Source organism: Stigmatopora nigra, chromosome 5, assembly GCF_051989575.1.
Source record: "Stigmatopora nigra isolate UIUO_SnigA chromosome 5, RoL_Snig_1.1, whole genome shotgun sequence".
Classification (NCBI taxonomy): domain Eukaryota; kingdom Metazoa; phylum Chordata; class Actinopteri; order Syngnathiformes; family Syngnathidae; genus Stigmatopora; species Stigmatopora nigra.
Genome location: NC_135512.1, coordinates 8,328,113 through 8,343,867, shown reverse-complemented (window position 1 = coordinate 8,343,867; position 15,755 = coordinate 8,328,113). Strand labels below are relative to the sequence as shown.

Genomic DNA, 15,755 nt, shown 5'->3' with positions numbered 1-15,755 from the left:
ACCAGGCAGGCTGTCGCCGTGTTGTGCTTTGTGTGTGGGAGTTTTCACATGTTGCCGTGGGATCCCACCCCCCGTGCATCAACCCCCGCACCCCCTCCCACGCCTCAGATAACATGGCAGGGGTCTTCCCCCTGGAACTGTCCAGCTGCTTTATCTTAGAAAATGACCCATCCAAGCTTAACGCGAGCCAGATGCCGGTCCCCAAAAAATGCTGCGTTCGGGAGCGTGAAGGTCAGGGAGGACACAACGCGTGTTTTGGAAGCAGATGTTAGCGGCAGATAGTTACGATCCGACCCTTTTTATTGCGGGTAGGAGAACGCGGAGGGGAAGAGAGAAGAAGAAGAAGAAGAAGAAGAAGAAGAAGAAGAAGAAGAAGAAGAAGAAGGCGTCGCCGGGAGGGAAGCGCGTGATGCATGCGTTGAAGTTTACCGAACCTCTTGCCAACATCTGCAAGCGATCATCTCCCAAAAATGTTTTTTTTCCCCCTTTCTTGCTCTTTTCAAGCGGTCCACTCCGTACGTGTTTGTGTGATCATTCGGCATCTGAGGGGGGGCCGGGATTATTCACTAACCGGCTCCTCGACTCAATTGGACGTCCGCCGCCGTCGTGGGGAGCCAAAGAGTTCAAAACCCCAAAAAGAGTCAATAAAAAGAGCCGCAAAATCTCCCAAATCCCGTTAATGAGACGAGAGCTGTTCTCACCCGGCGTGATTTGTTATGTTTGGCCTCCGCCGGGCCAGATTTGTCACGACACCAACTCGATATTTCCCTGGATAAATCGAGAATCCTCGCAATTGCCCGCAAAGTCGCCGGCGCGTGAAAGTTGTTCCGAAGCTGCTTTATGAGCCGAAAAGGAGCGGCGGAAACGGCGGTCGCTCGGCCGCTCTTTTGAAAAGAAAGACGTAGTGTTTCCCTTCTCCTTTTCACACCCGAGCACCTTCTTCTTCTTCTTCGATGGTCAGGTTTGCTTTGGCCCGCCACAAGCCACATCAAAGTTTGTTGTTCTCCATAAAAGCGCCGATGCCGGGAGAAACGCACCCAAGCTAAATCCCGCTCACTTCCCCTTCAAAATTGTTTTCTCCCTTTGACGGGGTTCGAACCCGAGCGTCAAATTTTAGAAAACATCCTCTGTTAATCATGGCGAGTCAGACAAAGTCCCTCGATTTATCTCAAATGTGGCAAATTTACTTAAAATGAAGGCATTTTGCAGATTTTTTTTCACTTACATTGTAGTTTGTGTGCGTGTGTCGTATTTTCCGGACTATAAGTTGCACGTTTTGGTATAGTTTGGTTGGGCCTGCGACTAAAACTTTAAGCCATTCCTTATTTTCTTTTAGGCTGTTGTTTTCTGGAACTTTTTGCTAACATTGTTAACTTTTGGAAACATTTGCTAACATTCTTTTTGGTGTCTTTTAACTGTTTTTGTCTTGTCAATTGCGTATTCTTTGGCAGAAAAGTCTGACCGGTCCACACACTGTATTGGAGTGGAGTTGATCCCGTGTTACGCAAAAGGCTCTTTGGCACAGGAACACATCATTAGCGCTTCTCTCTGCAGGCGTGGGAGCTTCGCAACTCCCGAGCGTCCGTTCTTTTCATCCCGCTATCGGATGGGCGGAGCTCCACTGGCGCACGCACACACGAACGGGAGTTTGAGTTCTCAGCGCGTCCCGCTGATGCGAAGGGGAAGAAAGCTGCGGTCGCGATCATTAACTGAGCTTCCGTCCTTGTAGCCAAACAAAACTTCCTGGGATGTTTTTACACCAAATGATGTTTTGGGGGCCAGAAGCCAAAAAACTAGGCCGGCTGGGTTCGAATGCCGGAGCGGGTGCCTCCCACCAATTCCCTCTTAACGTTGTTGTTTTGTTACACACAGCTTGTCCAGAAGTGCAAAAAAAAATATATATATCTTAAATCACTGGTGTCAAAGTGGCGGCCCGGGGGCCAAATCTGGCCCGCCGCATCATTTTGTGTGGCCCGGGTCAGTAAATTATGACTGCCGACTTTCTATTTTAGGATTAAATTTTTTAAATTAGGAATTGTCATTTTTTTAATCCATTTTTTTCAGTTTTTACTTCAAAAATCATTTTGTAAAATCTAAATATAAGCCAAAACCAAAAACAACAAACATTGAAATGATTAAACATCCTAATTAATACATACAAACAAAATAGACCAATGTTGAGATCATTAAATAAGACTTAAAAATCTAAACGAATGGTAAAGTAACACAAACTATTTTCAACTTGGTACATTTGGCAATACACGCGGGCACCTTTCCCTTCCAAAATGAAAAAAAAAAAAAACTTCTACCTACTGACACATGTACCGTTAAGTAGGTGGGAATGAGGTCATTTTTTGCTGACGAATGTTTGCATTTCTTCAAAATTGTGACTTTTCCCGTCTGAACCAGCGGCCAAATGTTTTGTTTGCGCAGCTGCTCCAAATGAAAAAGCTAGCATGTGTTTGCCACTCCAACATCGTCGCTGAGTCACGGACAGTTTCTTTTTTTTCTCTCACTTGGCAGGTGAACAACAACGGCTTGGTGTCCTTCCTCCGAGAGGTATCCCAGTTCACCCCCGTGGCCTTCCCCATCGCCGGAGACCGCCGGGTGGTGGCGCCCTTCTGGGCCGACGTGGACAACCGGCGGGCGGGACGCGTCTTTTATCGACAGAGCCGTGAAGCGGACATCCTGGGCCGGGCCGCCGCCCACGTCAGGACCTACTTCTCGGACTTTCCCCGCTTTAACGCCACGTGGGTGCTGGTGGCCACTTGGGAGAGGGTCACCTTCTACGGGGGCAGCGCAACCACTCCGGTGGGTATCCATTTTTGATGTTTTTAGGGAATCGGGCAAAAAAAATTGGGTCTTAAAAATGTATTTGAAAGTGATAAATAACTCATTAGTTAGCATTGACGGTGATAGACGTCCAATGCAATTCGACCGGAGGGTTGGGAGCAATGCATTAAAAAACAAAATAGAATCATTGGTAAAAATGTACTTTGTTGAAAAGAATGAAACTGACCTTTTGTGTATTTTTTTCCTTCAAGTGAATTACAGCATTCCCTCGATTATCACGTTTTCACTTATCATGAAATCACACCTTTTTTTGCTATTAATTTAAAAAAAAAAAATTGTAAGTTCATAAAAATGTAAAAATCCACGTTGAAACTCATTAGCGGAAGCCACTGTTGCTACTAGAGAAAAAAAAACATTTTTTTGTAAATTCGTAAATGTGAAAAGCCACACTGAAACTACTGTAGTAAATGAAAAAAAAATAGTTCTAATAGTGTTATCCTATTTTTCAATTTTCCATACAAATTGTCTCCAAACGAGCTCAGATCTGATTTCAAGACGGCAAAAAGCGTCTTGCAATATTTTGAAGAAACAACTGAAGTACTATGAGAACTAGGGTGGTAACCTTTGACCTCATTTCTGCAGGTGAACACATTCCAAGCGGTGCTCATCACAGACGGCGAGCTCTCCTTCACCATCTTCCAGTACAACAACGTCACCTGGACCACCGGCCGGCACGCCAGCAGCGGGGGTGATGCTAACGGCCTGGGAGGCATCGCGGCGCAGGTAACAACAACAACAACAACGGTAGATGGAAAAAAAAATCCATCCGTTTGACTGGCGGCCAGACCTCTGAGGGAGCGACTCTCTGTCCCGTCCCGGCTCCGCCCCCAGGCAGGTTTTAACGCGGGCGACGGCGTTCGATACTTCAACATTCCCGGCTCGCGCACCCGAGACGTGGCCGGCCTGGAGGCCACCACCAACGTGGGTTTTCCGGGACGCTGGGTTTTCCGCATCGACCACGCCGCCAACGTGGAGGTGGGCGGCTGCAACGATTCGGGTAAGAGCGCCCTAAATTTAGTAACCCAGGGGTAAGGATGGCGTTCACCTTTTGGCTCCTCCTCCTCCTCCCAGCGTCGGTGTGTCCGCACTTGAGACCGTGCCTTAACGGGGGGCGCTGTATCGACGACTGCATTGCTGGGGATCCCTCCTTCACTTGCTCCTGCTTGTCGGGGTTCACCGGACGACGCTGCGGTATTGGTGAGATGCAGGACCACATTTTTTAACTGATTTTCTTCTTTTTTTCGGAACTGTACTGTACTTGAATTTGGATAGATTGGACTTGACCAAACTTCCATCCACTGGCCTTTTTCTTTGTAAAATAAACCTAAAAATGCGCAAAACACATTTTTGATCCCATTTCGGTCCGTGTTAGCCAGGAAACCTCATCTAGTGCACTCATCTTTTTTTAAATGACATTTTAATATTTCTTAATACATTCCTTTTTACTTTGTACTTTATACTTTTTACTTGAATGATGAGTGGTGAGTATGTTGATACTTTAGTCCTTTTTTTCTGTTAATGTTTCATATGTACTGTCAACGGATGCAGTTTTTTTATATACGTAGCGTATCTTGTGCCGACCCGGCCCATTTACTCATATAAAAATAAAAAATGTTTTTCTTTGTCAGACGTGGACGAATGTGCGTCATCTCCCTGCCTTAACGGAGGATCGTGTCAAGACCTTGTGAATCGTTTCAACTGTCAGTGCACACCTGGATTTACTGGATCTCGTTGCGAAAAAGGTATCTATACTGAGGTTGTGCTACTATTCAAATAGTATTCAAATAGTATTGATCATAAAATGTTGTACCTGATATTTTAAATATATTCACGTACCGTATTTTCACGACTATAAGGCGCACTTAAAAGTCTTTAATTTTCTCCAAAATAGACACAGCGCCTTATAATCCATCGCGCTTTATATATGGAAAAAAATTGCGCCTTATAGTCGTGAAAATACGATATTTTATTTTGTTCCGTTATTGATGGCAATGAAAGATATTTTTCAATCATTGGCAGAAATAGATGTCCAATTCTTTTGAGGTGGGAACCAATGAGCCAACGTTTATGGCAAGTAAAAAGGCCGTCAATTAGAAGAATAAAGTAGCTTTTTAAAGAATGTGTTTTTTTATATATATTTTTCTTCAGTGAATGTTCATTCACTGCCACTTCAAATGGATTTGACGTCTAATCGTGATAAACTAATTGGTTGTATGGCGCCCCCCCCCCCCAAAAAAAAAAATAAATAAACTCCCCTCATTTCGAAATAAGATAAAATAAAAACTGCCCCCGGACTGGTGTGGATGTTCGGCGAAGATTCCCACAGCCGCGCGGCGCAAAGGCGTTTTTCGACCTCTCTTGATACCCGACTTGACGGCCAGCGGTGCATACTTGCAGCACGAGGGGAGCCGCGTGGCGGATATATCAATCGGCTGAGTAAATATTGAAACGCCGATGTAACATTCCCTCGCAGATGTGGACGAGCCCGTCCGGTCGGTCCTCGCCGTTCTCCAACAACTGTCACTTTTGCAACCACCATTAAGCACTCGCCCAAGAAAGCGTTAACTAACAGACATTTTGAATGGAAAGGAACACCACCGTTTGACATTTGTTTTTGTTATATGCCGCAGAAGTGGACGCGTGTGACTCGACGCCGTGCTCCAACGGAGGCCGCTGCGTCAATCATGGCAGCAACTTCACCTGCGTTTGTCCGGCGCCCTTCACGGGAGTTGTCTGCGAGTCAGGTGAAACTCAGGTCAAATTTTCAAGAGAACAAATAAAATATTTTGCTCATTGCATAGTCACATTAGGGCAAAAGTATGGTATTTTCCACACTACTATAAGACTTGAATTTTCTGCGCCTTGTAATCCACTGCACTTTGAAAATGGATCAATATTGGCTTATCATTGTATAAAAGTTCCCTTTAGCACAGCGTCATCTAATTGATGTATAACAGAATCACCTACAACTACAGCATCTTTCAGTCAGTCATTTTATATATGAAACACATTTTAAGATAGGTAATTTCATTAAACTACGCCTTATAGTGCAGAAAATACGGTACCTGCTCGAGAAAAATAGGTACTTTATTTTACTGTATTTATATAGGTAATAATCGCAATTTTTTTATGGAATGGAAAAATATTTTCTGCTGATTCAGATTTATATATTTTTTCAACATAGATGTTTTCAGAAAAATTGCATAAATAGAAAAAAATATTTTTCCTTTTACGTGTCATTAACTTGAATGGGGAAGTGTGGAATTGTGGGAATAAAAAATAATAATATTGTGTAAAAGTTCCCACTGGTCTATTTTGGTGGTGTCCAAAAAGCAGGTAGAGAAATAGGAAGTATGTTTTAATCATTTCCTCATTAAAATTGTCCATTTTGGCTTCAACAGAGCTGACGCAGCCTCCGTTGAATTCCACCGAGTCCAAAAACCAAAGCGGTGAGTTCGGCACCATTTTGTTTGTTTTGCAATCTCTCTAACGTTACCTGTTTATTTTTTTTTTTTCAGACTCGTGCCCGGACGGCAACTGCAACAAAAACCGCATCTGCCAAACGGACGACGACGGCTCCGGGACGCAACGGTGCTCCTGCGCCCCCGGTTACTACGGCGACATGTGCCAAGGTAAGCACGTCTGTTATTCCAATCATCAAAGCCGACAAAGCTGCGGGTGAGGTTGTTCTTCCTGTAAATATTGCTTTTATGGACACGCTTTTATGAGTTTGCCAACAAAGGAGGAAGTCATTTGTCCAGACCTTTTTTTTTAAATTTCCTTGTTGTTGTTTTTTTATGAGTGGATGCCGCCGCCAAAAATTGCAGCTACTTGTTAAGACACTGAGAACCACAAAAAAAGGAGTTGTATTTTTCCAGAATGAGCATAAAATTATTTTGCTTTCTTTTTATTTAAATTCCTTTATGATTAACCATTTACGTGACTATTTTAGGTTATTTAATAACCCTAAGTTCATTGGAACATTGGAAGACCCTCAATTCTTAATACAATTAAAATTAATCGAAATAAACTCTAGTTTACAGTAGTATTTAAATGAGTTGTATTATTTTTATTCTCAAATGCATATTTCTTCCAAGACAGATTTTTATTCTCAAAAGTAAAATACATTTTTTTGTAATGAAAAAAAAAACAATTTTATGCTTGGAAAGTTAAAGATTTTTCTATTTTGGGATTCTTTAAAACAAATCTAGTTTTAAAAATTGTTTAAAAAACAACAACAAAACATTTAAGCTTGATTCTAAAAATATATAAATAATACTTTGTTATATATATTTTTTCATGCTAAGTATGTATTCTCCAAAGAATTACATGGGAAAATAATATCCTTGGCTTTACATAAAACTGCAACAAGTTCATGAAAGCCTCATTTTTGTGATGTTTTCCGTTTTTTGCCGCGCCGAGGCGCTCAGTTTGGCGTCCTGGCGGCGTTCCAGAAGGAAAAACAAGTAGCCGCATATTTTTGCGGTGGAAAGAAGTAAGCGGCCCAACGAATACCGCAGAGTGCGGCATCCTCTCGTAAACAAACATTTTAGCGTCTAGACAAAGCGCTTCCTCTTTTGTTTGGGAACTCATAAAAAAACACTCCATTAAAGCCATATTTACAGGGAAGTTCAAGTAAGCCCCAACCCCCCCCCCCCCACCCCCCCCCCCTCCCCCACACACACACACACACGTTAGAACGAAGGATGAATACACAAACATATCAATTTGACGGCAGAATGCCGATGAACAAATGTGGAAAATCATGATACAATTTAACGAAATTTTCTTGAATTCTTGAAACGTTGGGGGTGGGCTCTCAAAATTATTTCGCGTTAAACCATATCATGTCATATCTCAAATTAACGGACACGGCAACGGCTTCCAAAATCACTCATTATTTTGACAATATGACCTAATGCTGTGGACACAGAGTGCAAAAACAACGCAATTGTTTTGTTCAAAACAAAGCACATCATGTCGTATCTCAAATTAAAAGACACAACGGCGACTTTCCGAATCTGTCACTCCCTCAAATTAAAGGACATGATAAGCGCATTCCAGATCAATATTAAACAATACAATGTTGTTTGTTGGATGAGATAATGACCAAAAATTAGGTTTCTATGAGAAAATGTATTACTTTACGACTATGTATTTTCTATAAGAAAAATAAATAATAATTCCATTTAAATTTTTGTTCAACAATATTAGCATTATTCCCATATTTTATTGTGTAAAAATATCTAACAGTAAGGTGTACAATAATTCTTATTATACCATAATTTCTTTTTTTTCACACAGAAAAACAAACCGCAAATATTCTCAATTCAAAAAGAAAGAAAGAAAAAAGGGTAAATATTCTCTTATATCTGTAATAGTGATAAAAGCAGATTATTTTTGCAATTAATCAAAATGAGGTATTCGCAAACATCTGCTTTTGCTTTGGAAAACAACCGTACAGTTATGTAATATTCATACTTTTCCCAGTGCACAATGTTTGCCTCCACATTTACAGGTAAAATCTTAAGGGGTTAGGGTTAGTAATATAGCAGTCAAAACATATATATGAACCGGTATCATAATGGATAATATTTGACGAGTTAACTATCAAAAAAATCTGTATTCATTTTTGTAGTCATTGAATTCCTATCATGCCAGAAAATATGTGAACTTGTAAGATTAAAATCATTCTAAACGTCTTCACATCACAGAAATAATGGAATTGGAAGCAAGAAACTGTTAAAAATGGGGCCAAAATAATAAGCCTTGGCACGACATTAAGTCACAAGACAGCCAATCAATAAGCAGATAGATGAAAGGCTGCTCGCTATTCACTCCACATGGTTGCTATTCATCCTCCGTTCCAGCCTGCGTTTTGTTTACATCTGGATGGCTAACCTTTGCTTATCCGCGGGTGTTCACAAGAATGCCTGTGCCAAAATGGCGGTGTGTGCGTGGACGCCAACGGGACATGTGATTGTCCCGCCTCCTACACGGGAATCTACTGCCAGTTTGGTGAGTTTGAATGGTAATGCTTCCTTTTTTTAATTTTCTACTTTAGCCAAATTGATGGTGACAAGGTTTGGAGGTTTTGCTGCCCTCCAGTGGTTAGTAGTAGATTTGCAGTTTTCATTTGATTGATCATAACAGTGGAGAGCAATTTCATTTTTTGGAATAAAAATAATAATCAAACAAAATCGAGAAAAAATACAACTGAACATTGGAAGACCCTCAATTCGGAAGTCAATAAAGAATAAAAACATTTTATAAAAGTAAAGATAATATTTTTGTAAGTATTTAAAAACAAAAATTATCATTATGAATTTTTTTGAAAGTTTTTTTTTATTTTTGGAAATGTATTTTTTTATCATTTTTTTATTGTACTCATTTGCTAAGTTATTAAATTTACAAATTAGTTTATTAAGTTTAAGTATCTTTAAATTCTCATTTAATTTTTTTGCAGAAGTGACCCAGACGCCGTGCGGCAACAACCGTCCATGTCCCGGCGGAGGTTCGTGTTTGGAATACGACGGCACGTACCTGTGCACCTGCCAGACCAGCACCGCGGAATTGGACCAGCAGGACTTTTACCCCTATGGTAAGAGTGTTGCGGGAACACAAGGTGGTGGTCTTTCCTAGAACTTAGTGGTCCTCAGGGGACTTTTTTTTATTGCGTCACGGGATGAAAGGAACACAGTCAAGTGTGGCCTTGTGTTTTTCAGTACAGCCCCGATCGGTCTGCGACTCCAGCCCGTGTCTCAACGGCGGCGACTGCTACGAGCGCCACGGAGGCTACACGTGCCAATGCGCTCACGGCCATTGGGGCAAACACTGCGAGAAAGGTAACCCCTCCCCCTACTGGCTGCCCCAACCCTGTACAGTGGTACCTCCACATACAATCTTAATCCGTTCTGGTACTGGGCTCGTATGTCAATTTACTCGTAACTGAACGTTTCCCATAGAAATGAACTAAAAACAAATTAATTGGTTCCAAGCCTCTGAAAAAACACCAAAAGCACAATATCGGATTGGAAAAAATGTTGTATTTCTTCTAATACTCCATCTATTACCAAGTAACACATGACTAGTGGTTTAATAGTAATAACATGTGTTTAATATAACTAAAAATGGGCGATGTGTGCAAGAGTATACTTCATTACCCAGAAAGCCCTAATTTTGTGTTGTGCCTTTCCCGGTCGAAACTCGTCTGAAAAAATCGTTCAGTGCTGGTAGATATCTGTTATACACGAAAGAGATGCGGCAAAAAAAGAAAGTTTGAGACTGAAGTTTGAAATTACTCTCAGGTTGTTATATCATTTCACATGTTGTTGTTTTTTTACACTGAATCACAAGAAAGACTTTTACTGTGGTTGCAGTGCGACTCAACACGTGCGCCTCCGGCCCGTGTCGCAACGGGGGCTCGTGCAAGGAGGAGGCAGGCAGCTACCGATGCGCGTGTCCTTACCGCTTCACCGGCAAGCACTGTGAAGTGGGTGAGTAAGCTCATCCTGGCCGAATAGCGCCCTCGGCGTCCTTGCGTCGGCGCTAAAGCGGCCCAAACGTGTCGTACAGGGAAGCCCGACCCGTGCACGTCCAGTCCGTGCGTCAACGGGGGAACCTGTTTTCACTACATCGGCAAGTACAAGTGCGAGTGTACCGATTTCTTCACTGGGAGGCACTGCGAGATCAACGTGGCGGACGACGCCAGACGTCACGAAGGTCAGATCAATTTTTGAAATGGATAAATGATTTTTTTGTTAAGTAAGGAGCTACTCGATTGGGTGTCTTTCACAGTCAGTTGCGTCCAATGAGTTTAGTGAAGAAAAGGAGGGGTGGTTTGTTAACATTCAATCTGAATTTGCTGTTAAGAATCACATTGTTCTTAGAAAGTCCTTTTCAGTGCTTATTTTAAGATTTCTGTAAATAGCAATTATACACTGCAAGAAGTATTTTTCTACTTGAACTTTGACCCCAAGCCCCATATTAATGTTTAGTTGTTTTTTTTCTCAATCTGGTCCTCCAATGACCCTAGTTGTGACACTAATCTTAGCATGGGTTGCTACCCCGTCCGTGCAGGCGTGTTCCAATATAGAAGCCAGTGAAATCTATTTCCAGTCCAAGCCCGGCAGGACACACAAGCGTTAAGATGGCGCTCCATTTAGCCTCGCCGCCATTAGCGCATCCTCACAAACGCCTTCTGGCGGAAAGGCCGTCCATATTCACACTGTTCCACTTCAGGACTTTTGTATCTTTCAGATGGAGGTTGCGGCCCCCCGCCGCAGGTGAAAGACGCCCAGGTTCAGTTCACATCTACCTCACCTGGATCGGTGGCCGTTTACACGTGCCGGCCGGGCTACGTGGCGGCGCCCAGAGCCACGCAGAGCGTCTGTGGCGCCCAGGGTGACTGGAGTCAGCCCCCTGCCTGTGAGGGTGAGTAGGAATGAACACTTTGTGCTCCACTACTCAAGAATAACAAACACATAAGACGTTATGTGTTTGTTATTCTTGAGTAGTGGATCAATTTTGTCAAGACCCGGAAGGGACGATACAGTTTTTGTTTACTTCTTTTTATGTATTTTTTTTTTGGAGCAATCCAATATTTGGCTATAATAAATTTTATCTGATATTATATACATGTATACATGTATACATGTATATATGTATATGTATATATGTACATGAATATGTACATGTATGAGGTAAAAGGCACTGATTGCTCAGGTAACACTCGTGTTTGGCTCCTCCCATCTTTGTCCAGAAGTCAACGAGTGTCATTCCGGGCCTTGCGCCAACGGTGGAACGTGCCGCATCCACGGCGGCTCGTACCTGTGCGACTGTCAGGACGGCTTCAGTGGGAAACGATGTCAAATTGGTGAGTGGACGTTTGCCATACCCGTCTTCTCGTTACAAAAATCAAACGCAAATAATGCATACTTTTTCTTATCGTCTTTTTAAGATGTGAATGAGTGCCTGTCAGAGCCGTGCAAGAACGGAGGGACTTGCATCAACCAGCTGGGGTCGTACATGTGTCAATGCCCGATGGGCCTCAAAGGACGCCATTGCCAAACAGGTACGCCTATCGCCACCCCCCCCCCCCCCCCACCCCCAAATACATCAATCTATCCCAGTTCAGTTAAGACCAATTCAACTAAACTGAATAAACACTGTAAACATTTCCTCATCAACTCCGCCCCTTGGTCATTTTTGGCCCCACCCACGCAAAAGAAACTTCCCCTTACGCAAAAACGCGGGTGTATGTGCGTGCTGTGCGCAGAGCAGGACAGCTGCGAGTCCAAGCCGTGCTTGAACGGCGGCGCGTGTCGCAGTTACAAGAAGACGTACGCGTGCACATGCAAAAACGGCTACTTCGGTGACCAGTGCCAGATGTGTAAGCCCCGCCCTCTTTCAGCTCCCTCTGCCGCTTTACGTTTTTTTTTTCATCGCCCATCTCGCCCTCTAGTGGAAGACCCTTGTGTACTGCACCCGTGCGGAAGCAGGGGCGAGTGCCGGAGCGACGGCAGAGGAAACTACGACTGTGTTTGCAAAGCGGGACACACCGGGAAAGACTGTGAAAAAGGTTGGTCAATCTTAATTGGACGTCTGTCGTCAATGGCAACCAATGAGTGTTAAAAATGAAAATGGAAAAACAACTTTGGCATTCAGATCTGGAGTTTTTTAACATTACTATAGTTTCATTTTCCTGATGACAAAAATTTGAACACCCTTCTTTGAATTCCACCTTCTACAGATCTTCTGCCTCCTTCTGGCCTCCACGTGCAACGCGTGGAGGAGAGCGAACTGGAACTGCGCTGGGAGCAGCCGGAAACGGCATCTGCGGCATCCGCGGCGTGGCTTAGCGGCTTCGTGGTGACGTACGCGCCGCACGGTCGCGGCGGTGGCGCCCGCAAGGTGGACTACCTGGACCGGCAGAGGCGGCGTCACGTCCTCCGAGGCCTTCTCCCCGGCCTGCTTTACAACATCTCCACTTACTCCATCAAGCGCAACGCCAACAGCGACCACGTTAGCCAGCCGGCCACCGCCCTCATACGCACGAGTCAGTTGCAAACACTCACAACATCATTTTTCAAAAAATGATACATTTAAATCTGTTAAAACTACTCATTTTTTCTTTGTATGGCACAAATATCCCGTTTAAAAAAAAAAAAAAAAAAAACAACACTCAATTTTTTAACTAAATTGTGTCTGTTCCAAACCCAAAAAGGACCTCGACGAGTGGAGAACCTCCAAGTGTCAAACGTGTCGGAGTCCGAAGCGCGGCTGAGCTGGGACTTGGACTCCAAGGCGGCTCGCCACCTGCCAGTTAGCGCCATCCGGGTGACGCTGACACCCGAAGACGGCGGAGGAATGCAAACCATTCTGCTTAACGCAAGTGCCGAGGAACACTTGTTCAGGTCAGTTCCCAAGATTGATCTTTGCTGTCCACCAGAGGGTGCTTTTGCCCAACGTGGCGTAATGTGCCATACAAATGTTCTTTTTTTCAGTTCTTTACTGCCTGCTCAAATGTACACGGCGGACGTGTTGACCCAAAGTGGACTCAGACCCGATGAGTTTCCTTCCACTAGCCGTTCATCGGGACCACTGCGCTTTTGGACCAGTAGGTTCACTTTCTTTTTGTTGTTGTTGTTGTTGTTGAACGGAATGGTCTGCCGCGTTGTCATACATTGATGTCCAGTACATTTTGACCATTCAAAATAAATAGTCTTACAGTTACATTTGTAAATGATACTTGTATAGTTTATCTTTTTAACTTTTGAGAGCCAAAGTCAACTTTACAAATGGCACTTTTCTTTTTCTCAAAAAGTCACCTTTTTTTGTCTCCAGAGCCCCTCCCACCCCAGAACCTCACTTTATCCCACGTGGGCGCCAACTTGGCGGGCGTGTCCTGGACCCGCCCCCCAGGCCCCGTTCCCGACGGCTTCGTGATCAACGTGACGCGGGGTCTCACCACCAGGAGCCGCTTCCTGCCCGGCGGCCTGCTGGCCTCTTACACCCTCCGCGAGCTGACGCCCGGGCAGCGCTACCGGGTCGCCATTACCTCCATCAAGAAGGCTGGTCGAGAGCAAGTCCATAGCCAGCCTTTGTACTTGGACTTCAGCACCTGTGAGTGTCACCGGTCTGGTTCGAAATGTCCTTACGTGTCCCATAAGTCGCTGGCCGCCACCGACGGCCATACACGTCCAATTCTTACGTTCTTGTGAATGGCAGTGCCAATGGAGGCCAGGATGGGAAGGCGAGAACGAACCAACAAGCCCGGACGAAGGCCCTTCCAGTCTCAGGACTTTGGGGGTGGAGCCGAACCCAGGTACGCTAAGAAATCAAACGGTAGGCGGAGCCACAACTCAAAAATCGCATTTGTTTTCTGCAGGTTTACCGAGTTGATTGACAGGAGAGGAAAGATCACGGCCAAATTCGCGCACCTGCCAAGAAAAGCCATTCGACATCGGACCAGTAAGTGGGGCGCTTTAGATAAGTTGTCAGAACCATTATTTGCTGCAAAAACTATCTATCTTTCCAATAATTCCAATATTTCTCCATGAATATTTTATAGTCAATGTTTTCAAGTATAAAACAAATTCAAGATTTTTCTTTACTCTTAAAAATAATAATCGGACATAGGCCTGCCTGCCAGAGGGCAGCAGCAGGAGCAGATTGTGACTAGGTTGGTATGGGTCCCCTTGTGAGTACCTTTAAAAAAACATGGCTGTTTTGGGGCATCAGAACCGCAGCTACCCGTCCCTTTGGAGAAAATGGAGGAGACCACCAACAAAATCAGCCTGGCGCTGGAGATTCAAGAGGAGACCACGTCCAGGACCAAACATGGTACTAGCACATTGACTCTACCGCTGCCAGTTTCCTATCTTTTTCGGCTCGATGTCAACGGCACTGAAACCTTATGGAATGCAATTCTGTTTTTTTCTTCAGAGTCGTCCCAGGACTGCCTGAGTGTGCCTTGTCAGAATGGCGGCACGTGCACAAACGGCACTAGCGGCGGCTCGCACGTTTGCCAGTGCGCCGACGGATTCAGAGGCAATCGCTGTCAACTTTGTACGTTCGCTTTTTGCTACTGACAAGAATGGCGTTTTATTTTTTCAAGATTGTTTTTGAAAGTAAAGAAATCATGTCATATTTTCAAGTTCTTTTTTGGTTTTGTCCAGCATGCCAGCGAGTGGCTCACCCGTGCACCCGTGTCTTTTCCGAGACCAAGAGCATGCCTGTATGGGAGGGTGACGTCTGCCATTACGTGTAAGACAATGCACATTATATTTGTCTTTTGGTGGTTATAATATTTATGAATAAAGAAGCAGAAATTTTAAATCAATTATCCTGGTTTAAAGAAAATGAATCCATTGTGCCTTTTTTGTATTTGCAGATACAAAAGAACATACAAAGTACAGCAGGACGTTTGCTACCGAGAAGTTTGCCAATCGACCCTCCGCAGCAAAAGTCAGGGTGAACTCAGACGACCATTAAAATGAAAAGTCTGTGAAAAAGCATGTCCTAATTGTCTCTTTTTACTTGACTTCCCACAGCAACCGTCAGAAGAGCAAACACGCGGCAGTGAGGATTTATGTGCTTTCCTCCCAAATATGGGAAGAATTGTCCATGTTTGTTGATAATGCACTTGAAGTGGCTGCTTGTAAAGTGTGATGCAATGAGATGGTGCTGTACAATTTGGACTCCCAAAATCTTCTCTCCTCTCACAGGAATTCATCTCTTTTCCTAATGTTGGCGCAAGATTTTTTTCTGTAAAATAACTTTAATTGTTATTATTTGTATGTATTAGCAGTGATTGCTGCTCGTTATACTGTAAATAGTGTTCATAGGTCATTTTTGTAGGTGAATATTTTAATAATAAAAATGTAAACTATCCTATGGAA

The 15,755-nt window shown here is 43.7% G+C and overlaps 1 protein-coding gene across 3 annotated transcripts in view; it reads left to right on the top strand.

The window, feature by feature from the left end:
- sned1 (sushi, nidogen and EGF-like domains 1) overlaps positions 1-15,755 on the top strand; it is a 19,617-nt gene extending 3,862 nt beyond the window's left edge. Inside the window, exons 3-32 of one of the 3 annotated variants that reach the window (XM_077717206.1) lie at positions 2,524-2,559; positions 2,671-2,811; positions 3,436-3,576; positions 3,685-3,850; positions 3,925-4,050; positions 4,482-4,595; positions 5,484-5,597; positions 6,255-6,302; positions 6,372-6,485; positions 8,782-8,871; positions 9,320-9,454; positions 9,579-9,698; positions 10,233-10,349; positions 10,429-10,575; positions 11,113-11,286; positions 11,615-11,728; positions 11,813-11,926; positions 12,131-12,244; positions 12,317-12,433; positions 12,605-12,910; positions 13,079-13,268; positions 13,359-13,471; positions 13,699-13,977; positions 14,083-14,179; positions 14,243-14,325; positions 14,596-14,697; positions 14,800-14,922; positions 15,033-15,120; positions 15,248-15,327; positions 15,408-15,755. In XM_077717206.1, the coding sequence (XP_077573332.1) occupies positions 2,524-2,559; positions 2,671-2,811; positions 3,436-3,576; positions 3,685-3,850; positions 3,925-4,050; positions 4,482-4,595; positions 5,484-5,597; positions 6,255-6,302; positions 6,372-6,485; positions 8,782-8,871; positions 9,320-9,454; positions 9,579-9,698; positions 10,233-10,349; positions 10,429-10,575; positions 11,113-11,286; positions 11,615-11,728; positions 11,813-11,926; positions 12,131-12,244; positions 12,317-12,433; positions 12,605-12,910; positions 13,079-13,268; positions 13,359-13,471; positions 13,699-13,977; positions 14,083-14,179; positions 14,243-14,325; positions 14,596-14,697; positions 14,800-14,922; positions 15,033-15,120; positions 15,248-15,327; positions 15,408-15,439 (3,735 nt within the window). In that variant the 3' untranslated portion in view covers positions 15,440-15,755. Of the gene's footprint in view, positions 1-2,523; positions 2,812-3,435; positions 3,577-3,684; positions 3,851-3,924; positions 4,051-4,481; positions 4,596-5,483; positions 5,598-6,254; positions 6,303-6,371; positions 6,486-8,781; positions 8,872-9,319; positions 9,455-9,578; positions 9,699-10,232; positions 10,350-10,428; positions 10,576-11,112; positions 11,287-11,614; positions 11,729-11,812; positions 11,927-12,130; positions 12,245-12,316; positions 12,434-12,604; positions 12,911-13,078; positions 13,269-13,358; positions 13,472-13,698; positions 13,978-14,082; positions 14,180-14,242; positions 14,326-14,595; positions 14,698-14,799; positions 14,923-15,032; positions 15,121-15,247; positions 15,328-15,407 lie in introns of all 3 variants that reach the window. The other 2 variants (XM_077717205.1, XM_077717204.1) reach the window with 2 other exon arrangements.